This window comes from Ailuropoda melanoleuca, chromosome 15 (assembly GCF_002007445.2).
Source record: "Ailuropoda melanoleuca isolate Jingjing chromosome 15, ASM200744v2, whole genome shotgun sequence".
Lineage (NCBI taxonomy): Eukaryota > Metazoa > Chordata > Mammalia > Carnivora > Ursidae > Ailuropoda > Ailuropoda melanoleuca.
This window is the reverse complement of record NC_048232.1, coordinates 70119045-70145842: the sequence shown is the minus strand read 5'-3', so window position 1 is coordinate 70145842 and position 26798 is coordinate 70119045. Positions and strand designations below refer to the sequence as shown.

The 26798-nt window shown below is 39.2% G+C and overlaps 1 protein-coding gene across 1 annotated transcript in view; it reads right to left on the bottom strand.

The window, feature by feature from the left end:
* The window catches only part of LOC100484394 (anoctamin-4), a 336625-nt gene that overhangs the window by 214126 nt on the left and 95701 nt on the right, over nt 1-26798 (bottom strand). Inside the window, exon 2 of the mRNA XM_034644141.1 lies at nt 8784-8975. Within this exon, the coding sequence (XP_034500032.1) occupies nt 8784-8883 (100 nt within the window). The 5' untranslated portion in view covers nt 8884-8975. The remainder of the gene's footprint in view (nt 1-8783; nt 8976-26798) is intronic.

Sequence of the window (26798 nt, the reverse complement as noted above, 5' to 3'; positions counted from 1 at the left end):
AGAATCAGACTACCTGATGTGCAATCTTGCCTCTGCCATTTACTGACTATTTGTCCTTGGGCAAGTTATTTAACATTCTCTGTGCCTTAGTTTCCCCAGCCATAAAAATAAGGATAAAGGCATGAGAATATTAGGGAAATTAAACGAGATAAAGAATGCAAGCAGCTTAACAGTTCTTGAGGTTGAGAATATGGGAGTGTGATTAATAAATTATAGCTATAATTTTATTTCTGTCAAACGCTTAATACCTCTGTATACAGACAGAACTAACTATATTCTAGCTTCACTGGAAACAACAAAATCCTAAAGTCTCTCTTGTGTGAAATCAACTCATCCCAGCATTTAGACACCATATATACATAAGGAAAAAATAATCATGCATAAAGGACTGCTCAGATTTGAAATTAAAAGATAAAAGGAATTGTGTTAGAAATTATTTGGGAAAACCATCAAACATATCAGTAAAAATGCCATTTTACAAACTCCAAAAGAGAAAAAAGGACAAATTCTGGGATTGATGATATTCCTCTGGGACTGTATGATTGGCCTAACAGATAAAGGAAAAGAAAGAGAAGAAATATTTTAGATTGCAGAAGGCTTCTAATTCTATTTTATATGGCATAGTCATTAAACTGGGATAATGTGATCTATACCCACTAAGTTTTACAGTTTCGAATTAAAAAAATTGCAATCAATGCTTCAGTTTACTCTGCTCTTGACCTTATCGTCCCAAGTTTGGTGCCATTTAATACTTATTACCGGCCTTCAAAGGGGAATAGAAAATAGTATTCATTAATTATGAGTGGCTAAAAGATAAGGTCAAATAGAAATCAACACACAAGAGAAACATCTGAAACAATGAGAAGAAAAATGAAACCACACAAATACAAGACAAAGGTAAACAGCTCCTGTGTCAGTATAGCACAATGAGAACATTCATTCCAGCACAAGTTAACTGGAAAACTGCTCTATGGTACGGTGACTGAGCAAGAATGGGTTCTGGGACATATTCACTTTCAGGCTTCTGAATTTTGTCTGTGATGGTGAAAACAAAAGTGATCACTACCATTTATTACTGAGCACCTACTATGTGCCAAGGATCATATTCAGCATTTCACATTAATTAATTTATCAACTTCTAACGATGTTATATAGAGTTGCCAGCTATAGTGCATAAAAATACAGAGTACCCAGTTAAATTTGAATTTCAAATAAACAACTAATAATTTTTTATTATAAATGTGTCCCAAGCAATATTGAGAAATACACCAAAAAACATTTGCTGTTTATTTGAAATTTAACTGTGAGTCCTGTATTTTATCTGGCGACTCTAACACCATGAAATAGGTATTAATATCCTCATTTCGCTGGTCAAAAAACTGAGATTCACAGAACCTAAGTCATTTGCCCAAGTCTGCATAGCTATCAGTTAACATATCTGGGTTCAAAATCTCTAGCAACAAAGCCTACATTCATAACCAGTACAGTGCATTTTCTCTGTCATTATGTTCCCTCCTATATATGAATGGTCATCCCTCCATCCTCCTGTTGACATTCTAGCTGACCTTCAAAGTCCAATTTGTAGATTATATACCTTGTGAATCCTTCTTAAATTTTTCCCACTAAGAATATTCCCATAACTTTATTTAAATCTCCATTCCAGCCATTAAAACAGTATTACTTCTATTATAGCAGGTTACATACGTACACTTCTCTTTTCTAACATCCCCTCTATTTCCTTTTGGGGCAGTGTCTTTCCCTTATCATATGTAGTTTAGATGGGAGGAGAAATTAAGTGGTCCTACAATCCTATTATAATAGCTGAAGGGAGAAGTCTCCTTCTGTCCTATCCTTTCTTTCATTACCACCTACCCAACCAAGGGAAAGGTATATGGCCAATAAGATTGGTCTCTCCCAAGTCTTCAAAACATTAGCCAAATAATGCAAAACTAAAACAAACTGTAAGGGCTCATTTATTCCAGATAATCAAATAATTCATTTCTTGGTTTCTGTTCCTTTTCCAAGGCTGGTTCCATGCATAGACTTTCCATCTATATCCTCCAGATTTAAATTCCTTCTTTGCTTGGATTAAATAGTTAGTTTCAGTTGTTTATAACCAAAGAACCCTGATTTCTCTGTGAACATGACTGTAAGCTCCCTAAAGTCCATGTACAAAAGAGTTCTACACCATTGCAGTCCCAACGAGTTATCTCCCAAATAAATATTTGTTTGTACATAGTAGGAACTCAGAAATGTTTGTAAATCCAAAGGGGGATATATGAATTGAAATTGTTCAGGGCTGATAGCATAGAAGATCAACAAGACTTTTTTTTTTTTTCTTTTTGTACTTCACAGCCAGTCTGAGTGAGCTTTTAGAAAGCACTTTGAGAATTGCGATTATTAACTTTGTAAAAAGTAGATGGATCACATAATAGGCCTCAATATTACTAAAATGTCCATGATGCTTCTAACATCTATGACTCACTACAAATAAGTTTGAGAGCCCTTTTATAATCTCCCAACAGAGAGCTATGATGCATTAGTGTAAGTATACTAAAAATAAAAAGATGTAACTGATGTCATATCTATCTTGCAGAATAGTTTCAAATACACATATTAAAAAACAGGTTTTTAATTATAATTTAATATAATTTTTATTATAATTCAGTGCTAGAGAATTGGCTTTATTTATATTTTCTGTCATTAGCCAATGCAAGTAGGGTTCACTATCTATGATAAAATTATGGATAAACATAGTGATGTTTTTAAGGTGAGATCAGCGACTTGACATATGCTAAATTATCTCACACTGACATTAACACCGTTAGAAAATACTTTAACATTTCTTTAAATTTTTATTACATTACAAGATGTCAAGTAAACACTGACTGACTCTACCTGGGCCAGACATGAACAAAATACTCTGGGTGCTGTATATTCAAAGAGGCAGTAATTGAAATAAGATGGTTTCTAACAACAAAATGGGTAGGATGGTAAAAAATCTGAATACCACATCATTGAAGGAAGCATTGACGAAACTAGGAAATGTTTCAGTTGGCAAATAGCTAAGATGAGTTTTTAAAGGAACATCATTTAAAGGAATTAGATTTAGTCTGTGTAACTTCAGAAAGCAAACCTATATCCAGTGGGTAGAACAGATTTCAACAAACAGCAAATAATCATTTAGCAAACCTTTCTCTGAATAAAGCATGGGGTTAGTGGAGATGGAGAATACAAAGATAAATGGAATACAGTTCCTGCCTTTCAGGAGAACTATGAAATTTAAAAAAACATGTGGACTTTGATTAAGCTTCTGAATTCTGTGGAAGTACTGGAAAGTGGGAGACCAATTCTGACCAGTGAGATCTAGGAAGGCTTTTAAGAAGATGTGGAATTGGGTTACATTTTGAGGAATGAGAAGGTCTAAGTAGACATTTACTGGGGGAAGGAGCATTTCCAAAAGTTGCTTATTTGAGAAATAGCAAAGAACCATATATGGTTAAAGTAGAATAAGGCAGAGTGGGGTACAAAAGATAGGCCAGGAAAAACAGAGAAAGGTTAAATGCAGAGGGCTTGAAAAACTGGACTCACAAGGTTGTGATTTCTTCTGGACAACCATAAAGATCATTAAATAGAGGAGGGATAATATTAATAGTCTTCTTTGGAGGAAAACTTTGGGATGGCCCAGAAAAATAATTAAAGAAAGCTTTGGAATGCGATTCCCCGACATCCAAATCCCTCCCACTGGGCCCTCCAGAATTCTCCTCCCATCATCAGTCTTTCCTCAGATTGTTCTCTTCATCTTGCTCATATGAAAGCCTGGCTTTTCCAGAGGTCACTGCTTCCCCCTGTGGCTCTTTCCTATGGTACTATTTTTCTCCTACAGTCCTGACACTAATGGGCCTGGAGAGGAAGAGGTATCTTCCTTGAGTCTTAATAGCACCTTCAGACCCTGGTCTTCCCTATTCCCTAAACATCTCCAGTCTTGAATCTCAGGTTGCTATATCACTTTCAATCCTTCGTCATTGCATTCACCTGCTGCCTCCAGGACACGCTCCCTCACTTCTGGGTGAGGTCAAGTCCTGGCTTATTATCCCTCTTCTAAACACTATTCAATTCCTTGACAGTTTCAACATCTATATGAATGATCTTTCCCAAACCCTGGCCTCTCAGTCCCTGAGAATTCTTTCCTTCAATGATCTTGCCCTCCACCCTATTACGGCCACTCATTTCATACCCTAGTGTAGACCTTGTCATTATTACTAACAGCAAACCCCTCCATAATATCAGTTCCAGGCATTCCACTCACTCTCTTACAACCATCTCTTAACTTTCTAGCTCTTCTCCCTACGCTAAACCTGACACCCTTCCAAATGCTCTGGAACCTCCAACCAATTCTATCGACTTCCCACTGCCCCTCATTCCCTTATTGACTTCACTTCCCTCTTTACCAAGCTTGAATCACATAACCAATTGTCATCATTCCCTTTCATGCACCTTCGATTCTCTCTCTTTTCCTAATTCCTTGGCAAAATCACAACGTTGACTAAATGTAACTGTCCATCTATTCTATGTCTTCAAGCATGTACCTAAACAAAGTTTAAGAAAAACACACAACCGTGATGACCTGTCCTACTTTAATTTCATGACCATGAATCTCAAATAGCCCTTTAATGAGGGTTGGCAGGCAATCATATTTCCCCTGTTCACATCACCTATCCATACCACCTCCCTCTCCCTCCATCTCTGAACAAGACTTTATTCTCATTCTCAGTGATGACCTTGCTTCCCACATTACAGATAAAACTGATACAGTAGGAAAGAACTTTTTAGACCCTCATCACACTGCCAACAGCCACATACACTCTCCCTTCCCATCTGTTATCACAGATAAATTATTCATAATTCTATTGTGCATAGCTCTCATCTCTCACTGACACCCACATCATGAATTCTCCCCTCTCCTGAACATCATAAATTATCTGCTGGAGATGTGCTATTTTGAAAAAAACAAAATGCTCTCTTGACTTTACTTCTTCTCCAACCAGGACCGTGTTTCTTCACTAGCCTTCACAGCAAAATTGCTTTTAAAAAGCTGTCTATATTCACAATATCTAATTCATATCCCTCCATTTTCTCTTAAACCCACTTTAATCAGTGTTTCATCCCCACCACTTCACCAAAACTTTTCTTATCAAAATCACCATTGATCGCCACTTTACTAAAATCAATGGCCAACCCTTAGCTCTCATCTAACTTGACTTTCAGCAACATTTAACCTATATAATCACTCCTCTCTTCTTGATAAACTTTACTTCCAAAACATGTAATTTCTAGTTTCTTGACATCCTTGACAGTCATCCTTTCTTGGTCTTCATTCTCTCCTACCTTCAATTGGAGTCACCTAGATTCTAGCCCTTAGTCTTCTCCCCTTCTCCATCTTTACTTCTTTCTTCTGTCATCTTTTTTCATCACATGGCTTTAAAGACCATTTATATGTCAACAACAGTTGATTTTATATCTCCTTCCCAGACCAATCTCTCAAACTCCAGACATGTTTATTCTACCACCCACATGATCTCACTAGTTCTCGATATTATCATGTCCACAATTGGATTTCTGATCTTGGCCCTAATTCTTCCTTAAAACCGACTGAATCTGCTTCCCCTGCAGACTTCTCCATCTCAGTTGATACCAATCCAACTTACTCCGGCCAAAAACCTTACAGCCATCCTTAGCTCTCTTTTCTCTCTTACGCCACATCCAATCCACTTGGAAATCCTGATGGCCCAACTTTAAAATATTCCCAGAATCCAAATTCTCACTACCATTTCTGCCACCCCTAGTTAAAGCTACCATCATTGCTTTCACCAGACTGTTATGACGGTCTCCTATCTGACCTTTCTCCTTTCACCCTCTCCATCTATCATGTATTCTCACATAGTTGCCAATGTGGTCCTCTTAAAATATAAGTCACATCATGGTGCCTGGGTGGCTCAGTCAGTTAAGCATCCTGCTCTTGATTTTGACTCAGGTCATGATCTCAGGGTCCTGGGATGAAGCCCTGCATCAGGCTCTGTACTCAGTGGGGAATCTGCTTGAGGATTCTCTCTTCCTCTGCCCCTCCCCCCACCTGCTCGCACACTCTCATGCTCTCTCCCTCTCTCATAAATAAATTTTGAAAAAAAAAATAAGTCAGATCACAAGAGTCTTCTGCTCAAAAACCCACAAGAACTCCATTTTGCAAAGAGTTCTAAGTCCTTATAATGGGCTGCAAGGCCCTGCTTTATCTGACCTATCTAGGCTGGTGTTTCCCCCTCACTCCAGGCTCAGGGGTCCCTGTGCTGTTCCTCAAACTGCCAGACTCATTCCTCATTCACCAATGTATCCCAAATACTAGAAGAGTGCCTGGTAACCTAATAGGTCTCCAATAAATATTTGTTGAAAGAGAGTCAGGTAGAACAATTAAAAAGCTATTGTAATTTGTCAATAATATCCCAATAAAGCTGGGAAAATGTACAATGAAGCTATTGTAATAGTCTGAAAAACAGCTAATGAAGATTCAGTTCAATCCTACCCTGCAAATATTTATTGAAAGGACAAAGATAAATATCCAGAATCCCTGCCCTTGAAGACCTTACGGTGGAGAGATAGGTAACTTCAAAATGTTAAAAGATAATGGAACAAAACCAGGGCATCCTAGAGAGAACAGCGTGAACAAAGGTTGGGAGACATGAAATAGCATCATGTGATGGAGAACTGAAAGCAAGTCAGTCTGATTAGATGTGATGGTGTGGTTGATATGGCTATTTGGCTAGACTACAATCCCCAGTTACTCAATGAACACTAATCTAGGTGTTGCTGTAAGGTGTTTTGTAGATATAATTAAAGTCCATAATCAGTTGCTTTCAATAAGAAAGATGATTCTAAATAATCTGGGCAGGACTGATTCAGTTGACAGTTCTCAAAAGCAGAGCTGAGGCTTCTCTGAAGAAATTCCTCCCATAGACAGCAGCTTCACCTGTGCCCAAAAATTCCAGCATGCCATTGATGATGGTCTGCTTTATGGATTTCAGATTTGCCTACACAGCCTTCCCAATTATGGAAGCCAATTTCTTGCAATAAATCTCTAAATATCCATCTTCTACTGGTTCTACTTTTCTGGTTGAACTAGGACTGATATCCTAGAATATAAAGCTTAAGGCAGAAGGGGGCAAAAATGAAGGATGAGAGGCAGTAGAGCTAGATCAGGGAAGGCATTTGTTTTTAACATGCTCAGAGGTTTGAACTTTACCTCAAAATTGGTAGGATCAACAGGTGAATGACATGATTAGGGGTAGAGATGAATCATTCTGGATTTGATATAAAGGATGTATTGAGACAGGAAGCAAGGGGAAGAGAGAGATGCTAGTGGTAGGGAAACCATCCAAGTTACCTGTAAGAGAAGTAAGAGGAGAACCAAGAAAGAAGGCCATCATGGAAACCAGGGAACAGTGTTTTGGGGAAGAAGTGGTGGTCCACCCTGATCTCGTGCATCAGAAGAGACTGCCACTCAGCATTCTGTGATAAAAGTTGGTCACAAAGGGCCTCAAGACAGCTGTGATAGAGTGGAGAATCTAGAAACCAGATTGTATTAGGTTCAAGAGTGGCTGGGAAGTGAGAGAGAAGAGAAAACAAGGGTAGATTATTCTTTTAGAGGAGGAAACATGGCAGAAGAGAGAAAAGGTCAGTGTCAAATGAAAATGATTAGAATGGGAGAAGCTTAAGCCTTCTTAAGTCAAAAGCAAGGGAGGAGAAAAGACAGCAATGAGGGTACACATTCTCCTGAGTGAGGCTCAAGAGAAGAAGGGTGGCCAAGGCCACAGGTGAAGGCTTGGTCAAGGACAGTGGGAGGAACTTCACTTTCTGAAAACTGGAGGAAAGAGAAGTAGGATGAAAGTAAGCAGAGATAGATATGGAGGCTTGGCTTTTGTTGGGGCTGGGTGGCCACCTGCTAGGACATAACACAGAGGAATCAAGATCAGGTGACAGTTATATTAAAGGACTTCTGAAATGCCTCACAATTCAATGTTTCTATGAATCAGATGGGCAGAAATGTTGCCTTATTCACTTTTTCTCAACCCAAAACAATGCATGGCATACAGAAGGCACTCAATAAATTCAATGAATGAACAAATGAATGAATGAATGAATGCTAGGATGAGCTTCTCATCCAAACAAGCAAATAAAACCTTTTAGTTGAAATTACCTATTTTAATATAGACTCATTTTAACATTTTAAGAAATCACAGATGTTCTCCAGAACCTTGAAACTTAATACAACTCCAGTCTTCTCTCCTAATCTCCAGACAATATAGCCAAGGCAAGTCAGATAACGCAGGCCTCAAAGTGGGCATTTTTAGCTTGAATTTTTCCCTGGACTATCTTAGAACAAATTATCAAGAAAATGGCCAAATCTCTATTTTATTGTATTATACAATAAGCTTCTTTGAACTGAGTAAGAGTTTACTCACTCAGATTTTCATTTAGATTCTACCATTGTAGGTAGAATGTAGTCAACCTTTTCTGACACATTAAGCTCTTTCTCTTCTTATTGGTCTTGGTGACATTTACCACTGACCAAAGGGAAAAGAGAGGAAAAAACAAGACTCTTTAAAAAGGAGAGTTAAAAAAAAATAAACATAAAAAATAAAAAGGTAAGTTTAACTCGAATAAAAAACTAATGAAGGCAACATTAGGTTGCTGCTAAAATGGGTCTTTGTTGAATACTTTCCATGCATTACCTGGGTGGAAGACTTTGGTTTTCCCATTAGTGATTCCAGAAGAACTTGCCTCCATTTTTATTGACCTTCTGCCTGGGGGAAGTGAGGAATGCCTGACCATGGGCAGGCGACGTGACCCTGGGCGGCTTGCCACACTTCGCCGTTGATGGATTTGCAAACGCTTTTCAGCCCCATGAATAGATAAACTTAAACCTGGAATGAGAAATAGCACATTATTAAAGAAGTCAGTTCTGAATGGTTAAAATGCCAAATTATTTTCTGGCATGAAATACAGACAGCATAAGTAATTATGGTTCAAATTCTTAAGGGATGCTAATGACACTGGAATTCTGATACTAACTGATTTTCACATTGCATTATTCACTGAACATTATTTCATTCAAAAGTGGACATTCTCAGTTCTCATGATGAGAGTTTCATGAATGGAGATCCAATAAAGTCAAATAATAAAATTCTTTCCAAAATCCTGGGAAAATACGCACTTATTTAGATTAGGAACTGTTGCTGGGATATCTAGAATTTCAATGAAAACCAAGCAATTTTTTTTTCCTAAGAAGATTTTAATTCCAGTAGAGTTAACATACAGTCTTATATTAGTTTCAGGTGTACAATATAGTGATTCAACAATTCCATACATCACCAAGTGTTCAACACAATGAATGCTCTCCTTAATGCCCATCACCTATTTCACCCATCTCCCCATGTACCTACCCTCTGCTAGCCATCAGTTTGTTCTGTATAGTTCAGAGTCTGTTTCTTGGTTTTGTTGACTGTTTCCTTTGTTGTGCAGAAGCTTTTTATCGGAATGGGAAAAGATATATGCAAATGACATTACAGATAAAGGGCTGATATCCACGATCTATAAAGAGATTCTCAAACAAAAAACTAACAACCCAGTCAAAAAATGGGCAGAAGACATGAACAGACACTTCTCCAAAGATGACATACAAATGACTAACAGACACATGAAAAAATGCTCAACATCACTATCCATCAGGGAAATACAAATCAAAACCACAATGAGATACCACCTTATACCAGTTAGAATGGCAAAAATTAACAAATCAGGAAACCATAAATATTGGCGAGGATATAGAAAAAGGGGAACCCTCTTACACTGTTGTGGGAATGCAAGCTGGTACAGCTATTCTGGAAAACAGTATGGAGGTTTGTCAAGATGTTAAAAATAGAGCTACCCTACAACCCAGCAATTGCACTACTAAGTATTTACCCCAAAGATACAGATGTAGTAAAAAGAAGGGGCACCTGCACCCTAATGTTCATAGCAGCAACGTCCACAATAGCCAAACTGTGGAAGGAGCCAAGACGTGCTTCAACAGATGAATGGATAAAGAAGATGTGATACATATATACAATAGAATGTTATTCAGCCATCACAAATGATGAATACCCACCATTTGCATCGACATGGATGGAACTGGAGGGGATTATGTTAAGTGAAGCAAGTCAAGCAGAGAAAGACAATTATCATATGGTTTCACTCATGTGGAACATAAACAATAGCACTGAGGACCACAGGGGAAGGAAGGGAAATCCAAAGGGGGAGATATCAGAGAACAAGACGAATCATGAGAGACTATGGACCCTGGGAAACAATATGAGGTTTCAAAGCAGGGGAGGGTGGGTGGAGGGGGTAACAGGGCAATGGGTATTAAGGAGCGCACGTGTTGTGATGAGCACTGGGTGTTATACTTAACTAATGAATCACTGAACACTACATCAAAAACTAGTTATGTACTATACAGTGGCTAACTGAACATAATAATAGTCTGTTTCTTAGTTTGTCTTTTTCTTTTGCTCATTTGTTTTGTTTCTTAAATTCTACATGAGTGCAATCACAGGGTATTTTACTTTCTCTGACTTATTTCATTTAGCATTATACTCTCTAGCTTCATCCATGTTGTTGCAAATGGCAAGATTTCATATTTTAATGGCTGAATAATATTCCATTGTATATACATACCATATCTTCTTTATCTGTTCATCAGTTGATGGACACTTGGGCTGCTTCCATAATTTGGCTATTGTAAATAATGCTGCAATAAACACAGGGATGCATGAATCCCTTTGAATTAATGTTTTTGTATTTTTTGGGTAAATATCCAGAAGTGTGATTACTGGATCACAGGGTAGTTACATTTTTAACTTTTTGAGAAACCCTCATACTGTTTTCCACAGTGGCTGCACCAGTTTGCATTCCCACCAACAGTGCAAAAGGGTTCCCATATCTCTACATCCCCACCAAAACTTGTTTCTTGTGTTGATTTAAGCCATTCTGACAAGTGTGAGATAATATCTCATTATAGTTTTGATGATGAGTGATGTTGAGGATCTTTCCATGTGTCCGTTTCTTTGGAGAAATGTCTGTTAATGTCTTCTGCCCATTTTTAATTATTTGTGGGTTTTTAGGTGTTGAGTTTTTAAATATATTTTGGATAGTAACCCTTCATCGGATATGTCATTTTCAAATATCTTCTCCCATTCAGCATGTTGCCTTTTAGTCTTGTTGATTGTTTCCTTTGCTATGCAGAAACATTTTATTTTGATGTAGTCCCAATAGTTTATATTTGCTTTTATTTATATAGTGTCCTTCTTTTAAGTTTTTACAGACTTTGTTTTAAAGTCTATTTTGTCTGATTTAGGTATTACTACTCCAGCTTTCTTTTGACACCAATCTTCATGATAAATGTTTCTCCATCCCCTCAATTTCCATCTGCAGGTGTCTTTAGGTCTGAAATGAGTCTCTTGCAGGAAGCATATAGATGGGTCTTATTTTTTATCCACTGTCACCCTATGACTTTTGATTAGAGCACTTGGTCCATTTACATTCAAGGTAATTATTGATGGATATGTGTTAATTGCCATTTTGTTGCTTGTTTTGTGATTGTTTTTGCAGTTTTTCTCAGATCCTTCTCTTCCTTTCATGGCTTGCTAGTTTTTAGTGATATGCTTGAATTCCTTTTTCTTTATTCTTTACATATCTATTAGTGGGTTTTGATCTGTGGTTACCATTAGGTTTGTAGATTAACATCTTCTGCATATGGCAGTCTATATAAAGTTGATGGTCGCTTAAGTTCGAACCCATTCTTTATTCCTTTCCATTTTTTAGTTACATAGTGTCGTATTTTACATCTTTTTATTTTATGGATCACTTGACTGATTTTTTACAGAAATACTTATTTTTACTGCTTTTGTGTTTCCTACTTTTCATACTCTCATTTATGGTCTTTCCTTTCCACTCAAAGAGTTCTCTTTCTCATTTTCTGTAGGGCTGGTTTAGTGGTCATGAACTCCTTTAGTTTGCGTCTGTCAAACTCTTTTTCCTATTCTGAATGATAGCCTTGCTGGATAGAATATTCTTGGCTATAGATTTTTCTCTCTCAGCACTTTGAATACATCATGCCACCGACTTCTGGCTTGCAAAGTTTCTGCTGAAAAATCTATGGATAGCCAGCCTCATGGGGACTCCCTTATATGTAACTGACTTCTTTCCCCTTGTTGCTTTTAAAATTTTTTCTAACTACTTTTTACCATTTTGATTACTATGTGTCTTGGTGTGGACCACCTTTGGTTGATTTTGTTAGGGGATTTCTGTGCCTTCTGGATCTGGATAGGTTTCCCTTCCCAGATTAGGGAAGTTTTCACAGCTATTATTTCTTCAAATAAATTTTATGTCCCCTTTCCTCTCTCTTTTCCTTCTGGGATCCCTATAATGCAATGTTATTATGTTTGATGGAGTCACTGAGTTCCCTAAGTCTACTCTCATTTTGCATAATTTTTCTCTCAATTTTTCAGTTTTATTACTTTCCATTACTCTGTCTTCTAGTTCATTAATTCATTCCACTGTTTCTTCCAGCCTATTTATTACATCAAGTTTATTTTTAATTTCACTTACTGCTCTACATCTCTGACTGGTTCTTTTTAATGTTTTCTATCTCTTTGTTAAGGATCTCACTGCTGTTCTCCATTCTTTTCTCAAGTCCAGTGAGTATCTTTATGATCATTAAATTCTCTCTCAGGCATGTTACTTATATCTGTTTCACTTAGGTCTCTTGCTGTGGTTTTGTCCTGTTCTTTCATTTGTAATATATTCCTCTGTCTCGTTTTGTCTAGCTCTCTGTGTCTGTTTCTGTGTGTTTGGGAACTCAGCTACATCTCTTGCTCTTGAAAGAAGTGGGCCAGCTGTGCACTTTTAACTAGGTAGTGCTGGTCCTCCTCTACAGGGGATACACAGCCTTAGCAGAGACCTGGGCTAGCCTGACCACTCCGCAAAGCACCCACAGGTGAGAGATGCATTCTTAACAAAGTGCCCACATCTTCCACAGGGGGTTGGGAGACACAGTGTTGGCAAGGTCTCTGTGGGTCTTCTCAGGGAGAGGATCTGCCGCACCAGAACTGAGGCAGGACTGGTTGGAGGGGCAGGGCACAGTATAAGCAAGTTAGGTAGGGATTGCTAGTGCCCCGCTGGTTCCCACAGGTGGCTGTGTGTTTATGATGAGGGGTAGGGGAGGGAAATGGCATCTGCCAACTCCTTTGTTCCTGGAAATGTCTCTCAGTGAACTCTGAGATTAGTAACTAACTTTCCTTCCTGTAAGCTCCAGGTGCCTTTCAAACTGCTGCTTCCAAGGTGCATCCTCACAGGCTGTCTGCTGTGCTGTCTCTTTAAGGGTAGGGGCTCAGCTTCCTACTGCCCTCTGGGCTCTGAGAGCTGAGCCAGCTGATTTTTAAAGCTGCAAAGCTTTAAGTCCTGCTGATTGTAAGTACTCCTGAAATTCAGTCCCCCCCCCCCCATTCTCAGAGCCAAATGCTATGGGGATTTCTCTTCCCCTTATAGGCTCCCCAGTGTGCTAGTCTGTTTCTCATTCCTCTCTGTACCTGTAGCTAACCTCCCTCCAGCAGTTAGATCCACAGGGTTTAGGTTCCCACCAAGTCCTGGCCTCTCCTATCCTGTTCAATGTGGCCTCTTTTCTACATTGAGTTGTGGAGTTTGTTTGGCCAGTCTTTGGGTCCTTTTCTGGGCTGTTTGTTTTGAAGCAAGTATTATCTAGTTTTATCTGTGAGATGAGGTGAATTTAGGGTCCTCCTAATCTACCATCTTCCCTAGGAGTCCCCAAGCAACTTTTAACTTAAAAAAAAAAAAATCAAGCAATGTTTCCCATGAGATTCACGAATAGACCAGAGTTGAAGACTGAACTCAGATTTATGCCTCTGATAAGCTCAGAATTATGTACCTTTTTAGAGCTATTTTATCCAGGAAAAATTTCAAACATACCAAATGCAAAAAGATTAGTTTAATAAATTCCATGTACCCATCAATTAGCTTCAACAAATATCAAGATTTTTCCATAAAGCTGGGAGAGTAAAAGATTTTGCTAATCTTGTTTCATCGTATTCCACTCTCTTTGTTTTTGATTTGATTTTTAGGTGCTAGAGTAAATTAAAGCAAACTCTAGACATCATGTCAATCTCCTCAAAAACAATATTGATTATATTGACTTACACTGATTATATCAATATGGACTACATCTACTGGTACATATGAATGATATAAAAATTCTAGATATTTTAAAATAATAAATTAATCAAAAGATTTTTTAAAAGAATACTCATTGGTCATCATTAGAGGTTGCTAGAACACCAATTCATTACTCAGAAAATTGATAAAGGGAAAGAAGCAAACATTTATCCCTGCCTTTCCTTTACTAACCATATTTCAAGGTAACCAAATAGTTTATAAGATAAAGTTTTTACTATAGATTTCCAACTAATAAATTACTGATGGAAAAAAGAATTGGAAAGTAATTTTAAAAGCCTCAGTGAAATACGAAAGATGAGTTTTGTCTAAAGAAGCACTAGGAGGACAGAGCTAGAATTCAAACTCATGAAAGACTAAATCCAGATCTTTATTTATGTTTTTTAAGATTTTATTTATTTATTTAACAGAGAGAGAGACAGCCAGTGAGAGAGGGAACACAAGCAGGGGGAGTGGGAGAGGAAGAAGCAGGCTCCCAGAGGAGCAGGGAGCCCGGTGTGGGGCTTGATCTCCCAGAACCCTGGGATCACGCCCTGAGCCAAAGGCAGATGCTTAACGACTGAGCTACCCAGGCACCCCTAAATCCAAATCTTAAAAAAAAAAAAAAAAAGCCAAGGAAACGTGTTAGCCTATTTAATGCCAACAAGCCAGGGGAACATGGTCAGGAATTATGCCATCTGATGGAGGAAAGTTGAGCTTTACCAAATTGCAGAATTTTTTAAGAGAAGAATATCTTAAAATTTGAAGGTAGAAATTTAGAGTTGGAAGTTACCTTAGTGGTTGGCTAATTAATTTGGTGCCTTATATAGATGAGGAAACTGAGCCTGGCAGGGAGAAACAATCAGTCTACTTATTATCAGTACTGGAAGGTCAGCAAGAAGTCTATTAGAAACCTAGAAATGAGGGAAATAAAAGCCTGCTCAGAGATAAAATGTAAATCAGCAATCATGGGTCATGTCAGAGGTATAAAGAGTTATCTCAAATTTCCCCAAAGGGGTAAAATGATGTGACCTGGGCCAAACTGTAAATTCTAACAAATGAGGTTTGGTCAGCCAAGTTAACAACAACAACAACAGCAACAAAACTTGTAACAAACAAACACGAATAGTGCCCATCCAGACAACAGGGTAAAAGTTCAAGTGTTCTAAAAGCCAGACAGTCCTGAGACACAATTTTACTCTCTTTTATTCACTTAACTGCCCTTGCCCTAACAGCATTCACCAACCTTCAGATTAGGATTTGGTTTCCATTGCAGGGAGAGAGTAATCATACTAATGTTCTCATCTACCCAGCAACCAAGGTTCTCAGTGTGGGCTAACAAATTTGCATCCCGAATTTCTTTCTACACTTACATCTTCTCATAATTGCTTAGAATGAATCCACCCACAGATCTGGTTTCTAAGCTCACAGTGCTATGAGCCTGAGACTTGTCCTTGGGAAATTCACCCAGGTAAGGCTGGGTGACCCCTTGGGATTTTACCTGGCAGCCTTCCCCTCACAATGCATGCCCCACTCTGATGCTCAGGTGCCTGGGCAAGTGTCAGCCTTTTACTCCTAGGTGTTTCTCTGCAGGTGGAACACAAGAGCATCAACCTGGTATTCTTCCACTCTGTAATGCTCCCTACCATGGTTGTATGTTCCATATTTCCAGAGAGATGCAAAAAGAATTATCTGTAGACCCACCAAGACTCCAGAAGAATGTAGACAAATTTTCAGGTGACAGATTAAAGGGCTAGGAGACGTTTTAAGTCAACATCGGACAGTACATGCAGTCTGAGTCTGCAACCATGAAACAGGCCACTCCTGAAAAAACATTTCTCCTTGCCCCTTTTGCAGAGAATTATAAGGCTAAAGGAACCAGGACTATGACTCAGTGTGGCACTTCTAGCTCTTATAAAACTCCTTTCAAAGAAGTACAAAATGTTATAAATGATGATAAAAATTACACTGTGGAAATAAGTGGCATAGGTACTTGAAATTGTTGGATTCCATATTAAAAAATATAATAATGTAGATGATGGGGGAAAATGTCAAAAAAACTCATGAGTATTGCCAGGAGAGGATGGATATGGGGAAGATGGGTATGTTACAAGGAAATTGGGGAGGAATCCTTACTGCCTCAGCAAATTCATATGGTCCTCCAGAAATTAAGATTTCTCAGAGGTACAGATAAAGGACCTGGCTCATCAGAGCTCTCTTCACACAATGGCTAAGTCCATGGGGGAGAGAGAGATGTAAATAAATAGCACATAAGACATCAAATATACTCCAGAAATGAAAAGTTAACATTTATTGAAGACTCAGCAGCTGCATCTTCAGAAATGAATTATCAGTCAATAAACTGCATTGTCCAATTTGTTCTTAATTACTTTGGGAAAAAATGTTGATGCTGATCATCTATTAAATGCCAGGCACTGTGCTAAATATTGATCATTACACCATTAATGCTTCACCCCAATCCTACAAGACAGAGAACTGGTATCTACATTTTCTAGATAGGAAACCTGAGGCTCAAGAGGTAAAGTTATTTGTCCAATGTCACACAAGCGAGTAACTGAAATTTTAACCCTCATCTTTTCCACTACAGCATGCAGCCTGATGAATTTAATTAATTATATGCCAATACATAGGCTGTTTTTTTGTGTTTTTGTTTTTCAGAGAGGTAGGGGGAGGGGCTTTGAGGAAGGGAGAGGGATAGACTTTTAAAAGATTTTATTTATTTGAGAGAGAGGGATAGAGAGAGAAAGCAGGAGCTGGGGGGGGGAGGGGCAGAGGGAGAGGGAGAAGCAGACTCCCTCGCTGAGGATGAAGCCCAAAGCAGGACCTGATCCCAGGACCCTGGGATCATGACCGGAGCTGAAGGCAGCGGTTTACTGACTGAGCCACCCAGGTGCCCGGAGGGATAGACTCCTAAGCAGGCTCCACGCCTAGCGTAGAGCCTGACGTGGGGCTTGATCTCACAACCCTGAGATCATGACCTGAGCTGAAATCAAGAGTTGGATGCTTAACTGACTGAGCCACCCAGGTGCCCCTATGTAGGCTGTTTTAAGTCTATAGCGGTTCTAAATAATTTAACAAGGCAGGGTTAGAAGATATGGTATGCTGACACCCCTTTGACCCAAATTCTTATGAAACCATCTCTTCTCTTTCTTTTCCATCCATTTTGAAATGTCTTCCTGGTTTTTGACCAGCTATCAAAATACTGTAGTAAGAACCAGTACTCTCATATTCTCATTCATCTGTCAGCACATGGCTGTCCCATTTCTCCAAGTAGCTCAAGAGTCTCTAGGGACAAGGATCTTATTGTGTACTTCTCAGATTCCTTTCTCAGCTCTGAACAAAGTACACTCCATACAAAGATGTGGGATGCCAATCTGCCTTCAGTTCCTTCTCCCTCTGCATGTTGCATTCTATGTGGTGCAAAGACTCCTCGGGAAAAGGCAGAGCAGAGTCAAGAGCCAGCCAAGGAAGTGACACTGAGTATGTTGACCTGTGCAACAAATTTTTAATTTCTTGCTTCCTGTTTCACTATATATTCATCTTTCCTAGACTCCTTAAGGCCTGAAACTTGGCTGCTTTCCTCAGCCTCAGCAGACAGCTTCCTCCCCAATGCAGCTGAGAAGATGGAGCCCAGGCAATGTCAAGTTTCTAATCTTACCACCTTTCTACCTCAAAATATCTTTCAAAAAAAAGTACCTTTTTTTCTTGAGACCTATCATCTACCTTACTTGATAAAAGACCTGCAGGCAGAGTGTTAAGAAACACATACCTTTAGGGATGAAGAGAGCAAGCATAGTAGGTGTTAAAATGTGAGTGCTAGAGTCAGGGTTTCTGGGTTCAATTCTTGGCCATACCATTTTCTACCTATTTTACCTAGTACAAGTTATTTAATCTTTTGTGCCTCAGTTTAATCACCTGTAAAATGGGGCTAATAACAGTTTCCTCCCTACAGAGTCAAGAGAATGAGTTAATACCTACAAAGTGCTTAGGGCGGTTCTCGGCACACAGCAGGTGCTCAGTGCAAGGCAGGGGTCATCATTACCTTCTACCATACCAATGACTTCCCTGCACTTTTCACTGTCACCCCTTAGGCCCTAGAATTTAATGCCATTGCCTCTGTTCATCTGTTTTTAAATCTTTCCTTTGGTTTTCATGATATTCATGCTTCTCACCACTCCCTCTCCTAACTGGAAACCCTCTTCTTTCTTCCCAAAAGTGGGGGTATTAGTTTTCTTGGGCTACCATGACTGATTACCATAGCTTTGGTGGCTTGAAACAACAGAAATTTATTATTTCCCTGTTCTGGAGGCTTGAAGTCTGAAGTCAAGGTGTTAGGAGGACTGTGATTCCTCCAGAAGCTCTGGAGGTGACCTTTTCTCCTTGCTTCTCTCAGCCTCTCATGGGTTCTAGCACTCCTTGGTATTTCTTGCCTTGTGACCATATCACTCCAATATCTGTCTCCATAGTTTCATCACCTCCTATCTCCCTCTGCCTTTCTCTTATAAGGACATGCATGATGGCACTTAGGAGCCACCTGCAATACAGGATTATCTCTTCATCTTAAGGTCCTTAATCACTAAGGACCCTAATCACATCTATAAGTTCTTTCCAAATAAGGTCATCTCCACAAGCTCTGCAGATTAGAACACGAATGTATACTTGGGACTATTATCAGTCTACCACAGGCAGAGGTGTTTCCCAAGGTTTTGATTTTGTTCTTCTCTTTCTCTCTATCCGCTCCCCAAGCAATCTTCCAGATTCCACGTCTTCAGCTATTGTCTTCGTGAGGTCATTCCCAAAGTCACTCTTGCTCTGTCTCCCAAATTTCAAGCCCATATTTCCTACTTGGCCTGAATCTTCTCCTAAGAAAGCCAATGAGTCCACAGAAACACAAAAAATGTTTAATATTTTGATAAGAGAAAACAAGCTCAGATTTCTCTTAAGTACCTCACATTTTCCCTAAAATCCTATCTAAAATGTGAGTATTTTTCTCAATAAAATAAAATTCGCGGGTGCTCTTTCTCTCTGGCTCACTTCCAAGGTGCCCTAGCTCTGGCTGCATTGCGCAGAAGTACACCCATGTAAAAGCGATCTGCTTTCATCTAAATGTCACTCCTGTGATTCAGAAGAGCTCTGTGCCACGGGAACATCTGCAGTTCTGTCGATGTTTTACAACTTGCAGCCAGAACGTCTCTGTGTTGCATCACTCTCCTTGTCATTTCTTAGATAAATTACTTTTCAAACCACTGAAAACCTATGTTTTGAATGTCACTACCATGAGCAAAACATAAAACTCACCTATTCCTTATTAAGAAAGAAAGAAATTTGTGCAAGGGTGTGTGTATTTCCAGTTTTCTCTTATTCTCAGATTTAACTACAAAGTAGAGAAAGAATCTGGCACTTCCTTTTCCCAAAACACTTATGAGAACAGAGGTGAAAACTCTCCTGGCTGCATCTCAGGCTTAGAGTTGCTTTCCAAAACTTCTGGAGCTTTCCTAATATCCTCTTTTATTTGGTTCAAATTCATTTTACAAAATATTTATAAAATAGGCTGATACCCTCCCATATCCTAGGAAGGAAGAAGACTCAAACACGTAGATTGCACATAGCCAAGGGTGTACCCCAATTATTATTAGCATAGGTATAATCCCATTTCAGTGGGCAGAATTTGTGCAACCTCAGATGAACTCAGGTGGACCCACAGCAAACATTCCAAGGAGCTTTGAGTATCAGAAATGGTGGGTACTATGACCCAGCCATTGCACTACTGGGTGTTTACCCCAAAGATACAGACGTAGTGAAGAGAAGGGCCATATGCACCCCAATGTTCATATCTGCATTGTCCACAATAGCTAAATCATGGAAGGAGCCGAGATGCCCTTCAACAGATGACTGGATTAAGAAGCTGTGGTCCATATATACAATGGAATATTACTCAGCTATCAGAAAGAACGAATTCTCAACATTTGCTGCAACATGGACGGCACTGGAGGAGATAATGCTAAGTGAAATAAGTCAAGCAGAGAAAGACAATTATCATATGATTTCTCTCATCTATGGAACATAAGAACTAGGATGATCGGTAGGGGAAGAAAGGGATAAAGAAAAGGGGGGTAATCAGAAGGGGGAATGAAACATGAGAGACTATGGACTATGAGAAACAAACTGAAGACTTCAGAGGGGAGGGGGGTGGGGGAATGGGATAGACTGGTGATGGGGAGTAAGGAGGGCACGTATTGCATGGTGCACTGGGTGTTATACGCAACTAATGAAGCACCGTAACTTTACATCGGAATCCGGGGATGTACTGTATGGTGATTAACATAATATAATAAAAAAATCATAAAAAAAAAGAAATGGTGGGTAACTGAATGTGGGTACATTCCAGGGAGCAGTCACAGGTGCTGAGATGTAACCCATATGAGACCCTTCTGGAGGCCTGAAGATGGTGCACTGTTTAGTCTTAATAGACCTAATGAGAGGATTTGCTACAATCCAACCTTCCTCCATCACACCAGGTCCTTGAATGCATCATGTCTCCTGTTTGGTCTCCCTGCATTTTAGCAGGCTATTTGATGGTTTAACATCAATATGTTACACAAATCCAGCAGTACCAACACATCAAAACACATCAAAACTGCCAAGTCACTGTTATTTGTAATTTTTTGTGACAGTTGTCTATCTAAAGCCACATGAACTTGGCATTCAAGCACTTTGGAAAAAGACCAAAATGCTAAGAATTAGATATAATATTACCTAGATTTAACTTTTGACTCAATGTCTACATAAAGAATTTACAGAATCTGAAAGGATGGGAGACTATAATAATATATAACCAGCCTTCTTTTTTCCCCCCTCTGCTACAGAATTCTACCAGAAGCACTTCATTTCAGGAAACCACAGTGACACAGTGAATTACTGTCCCCAGTTCCTATCTTCTCTCTGCCGTGGGGCCCATCAGTACTTCCCGGTAGGGAGGGAAAGTATGTTCCCTGCTCTGTTGATTTTGGACTTGGTCATCATGACTTGCTTCAGTCAATGGAATGTTACTAGACATAATGAAAGCAGAGACATGAAATGTGCTTGCATAGTTTTGCCTGAGTTATTTACGCCCTGCTCCCTCACTACTTCAGCACTTCTGAGGGTCCTCTACAAGATCTACCCCTATCGGATGGCACCTTTTCCATGGCTCTCTTTCTGCTGGGCTCTAATATTATCCTCTTTACAAATAGTTAAGCCCCCACTATTCCTAGATCCTGAGTGCTTCACTGCCTCTTAATTTCCTTACTACAATCCCTCCTATGCAGCATAAGAATCACCTTCATTAGTCCGTTCATTTGTGAGAATTCTGTTTTCTCCTGAACCTTGGTTATCGGAGACTTGGAAATCCATCCCTTTCAGTTTTAACACTTAAAGGTTCTACCTCCTCAAAAGTCAACATCACCACTGAGAACTTCCTTGGAAGGTTCTCAAAAACTTCAAGTGGGCTATCCTTCACCTTTATTCCCCAAGATTTTCTCGTTTTGTAACATTTTTATCATCTTTTTCTTCTTCACTACTCTGAAGGCTAATCTAAACTCTGGATTTCTCAGTTCACCTCATCCTGCAATATTTAACTTATCCTAAATCTTTACTGGGGAGCATTGAGAAAATGGCTATGGAATTCTTGTAATCCCATGAACCCATGAAAGTTTAAGGGTTTTCCTGGTGTTCTGTGGTCGTAGACACAATGTATTCCACCCCTCCCCAAGCCAAAACAAACACAGATATAAAACTTCTAACAGGAAACTTGTCATAGATCATACTTAAGGATGTAAACAAGATGGAAGTAGGCAATTACGAGAGTACGGTTTAAAAATAACACCTTGGGAAAGAGATCTTTTTGAGAACTTCAATTGTCTATTGATTGATCCATGGAACAAACATTTGTTAAGAGATCACTCTGCTAAGCACTGACGATTCGAGGATTCAGAGATTAAAGGATAAAGTCCTTATACTCAAGGAGCTCAGAGTCTGACAGAGAAGGCATACCCCAGTCCTAAAGAAGCAAAGAGCTAGGGCATCCAATGCCATCTGGAAAAAGATATCAACACTTCTTAGATTTAAAAAAAAGATAAGGTCATTTTGTCTTTCCTTAAGCAGCCAGTGAAAGGGCATTTCTGGTTTTTCTAAAACAAATTGAACTATTTGGCATTTTTCATAATAGAGTGGTGTGGTCAAATGTTATGACACCCCAGTACATACAGTTGGGGGTAGGCAACAAAAATAACCAAGAGACTAGGGTGTCTACTTCACATGGTAAAACACACACATCGTGAAAATGTAAACACTGCAATTCCTAAATTTGAGTGCAACCACTTATTAAGTGGTATCTCCAAGTGAACAACTTAAATAGCATAAGAACATTATTCCTTAAGATCCTTGGACTCAATTTTAACTCTTTTTGGCAATCAATAAAATGCTTCTAGAAGTGAAACAAAATGGCTTATTTTTTTAATGATTTTTTTATTATATTATGTTAATCACCATACAGTACATCCCCGGATTCCGATGTAAAGTTCGATGATTCATTAGTTGCGTATAACAGCCAGTGCACCATGCAATACGTGCCCTCCTTACTCCCCATCACCAGTCTATCCCATTCCCCCACCCCCCTCCCCTCTGAAGTCTTCAGTTTGTTTCTCATAGTCCATAGTCTCTCATGTTTCATTCCCCCTTCTGATTACCCCCCTTTTCTTTATCCCTTTCTTCCCCTACCGATCATCCTAGTTCTTATGTTCCATACATGAGAGAAATCATATGATAATTGTCTTTCTCTGCTTGACTTATTTCACTTAGCATTATCTCCTCCAGTGCCGTCTATGTTGCAGCAAATGTTCAGAATTCATTCTTTCTGATAGCTAAGTAATATTCCATTGTATATATGGACCACAGCTTCTTAATCCAGTCATCTGTTGAAGGGCATCTCGGCTCCTTCCATGATTTGGCTATTGTGGACAATGCAGCTATGAACATTGGGGTGCATATGGCCCTTCTCTTTACTACGTCTGTATCTTTGGGGTAAACACCCAGTAGTGCAATGGCTGGGTCATAGGGTAGTTCAATTTTTAACTTTTTAAGGGACCTCCACACTGTTTTCCAGAGTGGCTGTACCAACTTGCATTCCCACCAACAATGTAGGAGGGATCCCCTTTCTCCACATCCTCTCCAACAATTGTTGTTTCTTGCCTTGTCTATCTTTGCCATTCTAACTGGCGTAAGGTGGTATCTCAGTGTGGTTTTGATTTGAATTTCCCTGATGGCTAATGATTTTGAACATTTTTTCATGTGTCTGTTAGCCATTTGTATGTCTTCATTGGAAAAGTGTCTGTTCATATCTTCTGCCCATTTTATGATTTGTTTATTTGTTTCTCGTGTATTGAGTTTGAGAAGTTCTTTGTAGATCTTGGATACCAGTCCTTTATCTGTGGTGTCCTTTGCAAATATATTCTCCCATTCCGTGGGCTGTCTCTTAGTTTTTTTGACTGTTTCCTTGGCTGTGCAGAAGCTCTTTATCCTGATAAAGTCCCATAAGTTCATTTTATCTTTTATTTCTCTTGCCTTTGGAGATGTGTCGTGAAAAAGGTTGCTCTGGCCGATGTCATAGAAGTTGTTGCCTATGTTCTCCTCTAGAATTTTGATGGATTCCTGTCTCACATTGAGGTCTTTCATCCATTTGGAGTTTATTTTTGTGTATGGTGTGAGAGAGTGGTCAAGTTTCATTCTTTTGCATGTAGCTGTCCAATTTTCCCAGCACCATTTATTGAAGAGACTGTCTTTTTTCCACCGGATGTTTTTTCCTGCTTTATCAAAGATTAGTTGCCCAAAGAGCCGAGGGTCCATTTCTGGGTTCTCTATTCTGTTCCATTGGTCGATGTGTCTGTTTTTGTGCCAGTACCATGCTGTCTTTGTGATCACAGCTTTGTAGTACAGCTCGAAATCCGGCATTGTGATGCCCCCAGCTTTGTTTTTCCTTTTCAACAGTTCCTTGGAGATTCGGGGCCTTTTCTGGTTCCATACAAATTTAAGGACTATTTGTTCCAGTTCTTTGAAAAATGTCCTCGGTATTTTGATCGGGATAGCATTGAAAGTGTAGATTGCTCTGGGTAGTATGGACATTTTAACTATGTTAATTCTTCCAATCCATGAGCATGGAATATTTTTCCATCTTTTTATGTCTTCCTCAATATCTTTCAAAAGTGATCTATAGTTTCTAGCATATAGGTCCTTTACGTCTCTGGTTAAGTTAATTCCAAGGTAACGCATGGTTTTTGGTGTTATTGTAAATGGGATGGATTCCCTAATTTCTCTTTCTTCAGTCTCGTTATTCGTGTATAGAAATGCAACTGATTTCTGGGCATTGATTTTGTATCCTGCNGCTAATAGAATCCAACAGTACATTAAAAGGATTATCCATCATGACCAAGTGGGATTCATCCCTGGGATGCCAGGGTGGTTCAACATTTGCAAATCGGTCAGTGTGATACATCATATCAACAAGAAAAGACTCAAGAACCATATGATCCTCTCAATTGATGCAGAAAAAGCATTTGACAAAATACAGCATCCTTTCCTGATTAAAACCCTTCAGAGTGTAGGAATAGAGGGTACATTTCTCAATCTCATAAAAGCCATCTATGAAAAGCCTACTGCAAGCATTATTCTCAATGGGGAAAAGCTGGAAGCCTTTCCCTTAAGATCAGGAACACGACAAGGATGCCCACTCTCGCCACTATTATTCAACATAGTACTAGAAGTCCTTGCAACAGCAATCAGAAGACAAAAAGGGATCAAAGGTATCCAAATCGGCAAAGAAGAAGTCAAACTGTCTCTCTTTGCAGATGACATGATACTCTATATGGAAAACCCAAAGGAATCCACTCCCAAACTATTAGAAGTTATAGAACAATTCAGTAAGGTGGCAGGATACAAAATCAATGCCCAGAAATCAGTTGCATTTCTATACACGAATAACGAGACTGAAGAAAGAGAAATTAGGGAATCCATCCCATTTACAATAGCACCAAAAACAAAATGGCTTATTACCAGTAACATCAAATGAAAAGCACTAAACCCCTAAAAGGAACAGTGCTAACTATATAAGATTTTGGTCATTTAGTCAAGTGAGCAAAAATTTAGTTAAAAAGAATTTTTTACAAAATAACTTATTTCTACTGACAATGACTGAGCTCTACACCCTCCTAGGCCCAATGACAGAAACAAGGAGGTTGAAGGCAGAATGTGTGATCTTGCAAGGAAAGAAAGTATGCAAAAGTAACTCCAACAGAAGGAAGAGGTGAAAGGGCCACAGGGAGGTATGGTTCAGACTATGAACGCTCGAAGCACACTCCTCCTATAAAGAGCCACAGAGTAAATAGCTTTGGCTTTGTGGGCCATATGATCTCTGTTGCAGTTACTCAACTCTGCTGGTGTAGCCCCAAAACAGCCATTGGCAATTTACAAATGAAGGAGTGTGGCTGGGTTCCAATAAAATTTTACTTTTAAAACCAAGCAGTGGGTCAGATTTGGAACATGGGCTGTAGTTTTCCCCACCCAGAGTTGTGGGGAAGTACATGGTGTCACTAAGTCTAGACTGCTGGGTAAGTTTCTAATAGGCAAAGATGGAGGGAAAGAGCATTCCTGGCAACAAGGGCACAAGAGTATGAAAGATCAGAGTGAATTCATGGAAGGAAGAGGTATCTAGTTTCAAGCATGTTTAAGACATGTGAACAGTACTTTGGGAGTGGATTCTTTTGGGTTTTCCATATAGAGTATCATGTCATCTGCGAAGAGAGACATTTTGACTTCTTCTTTGCCGATTTAGATACCTTTGATCCCTTTTTGTTGTCTGATTGCTGTTGCAAGGACTTCTAGTACTATGTTGAATAATAATGACGAGAGTGGGCACCCTTGTCGTGTTCCTGATCTTAAGGGAAAGGCTTCCAGCTTTTCCCCACTGAGAATGATATTTGCTTAGGCTTTTCATAGATGGCTTTTATGAGATTGAGGAATGTACCCTCTATCCCTACACTCTGAAGGGTTTTAATCAGGAAAGGATGCTGTATTTTGTCAAATGCTTTTTCTGCATCTATTGAGATGATCATATGGTTCTTGCCTCTTTTCTTGTTGATACGATGTATCACACTGACCGATTTGCAAATGTTGAACCACCCTTGCATCCCAGGGACGAATCCCACTTGGTCATGAAGGATAATCCTTTTAATGTACTGTTGGATTCTATTAGCCAGGATCTTGTTGAGAATTTTGGCGTCCATATTACTATTAGAAGTTATTGAGCAATTCAGTAATGTGGCGGGATACAAAATCAATGCTCAGAATTCAGTTGCATTTCTATACATGAATAATGAGACTAAAGAAAGAGAAATTAGGGAATCCATCCCATTTACAATAGCACCAAAAAC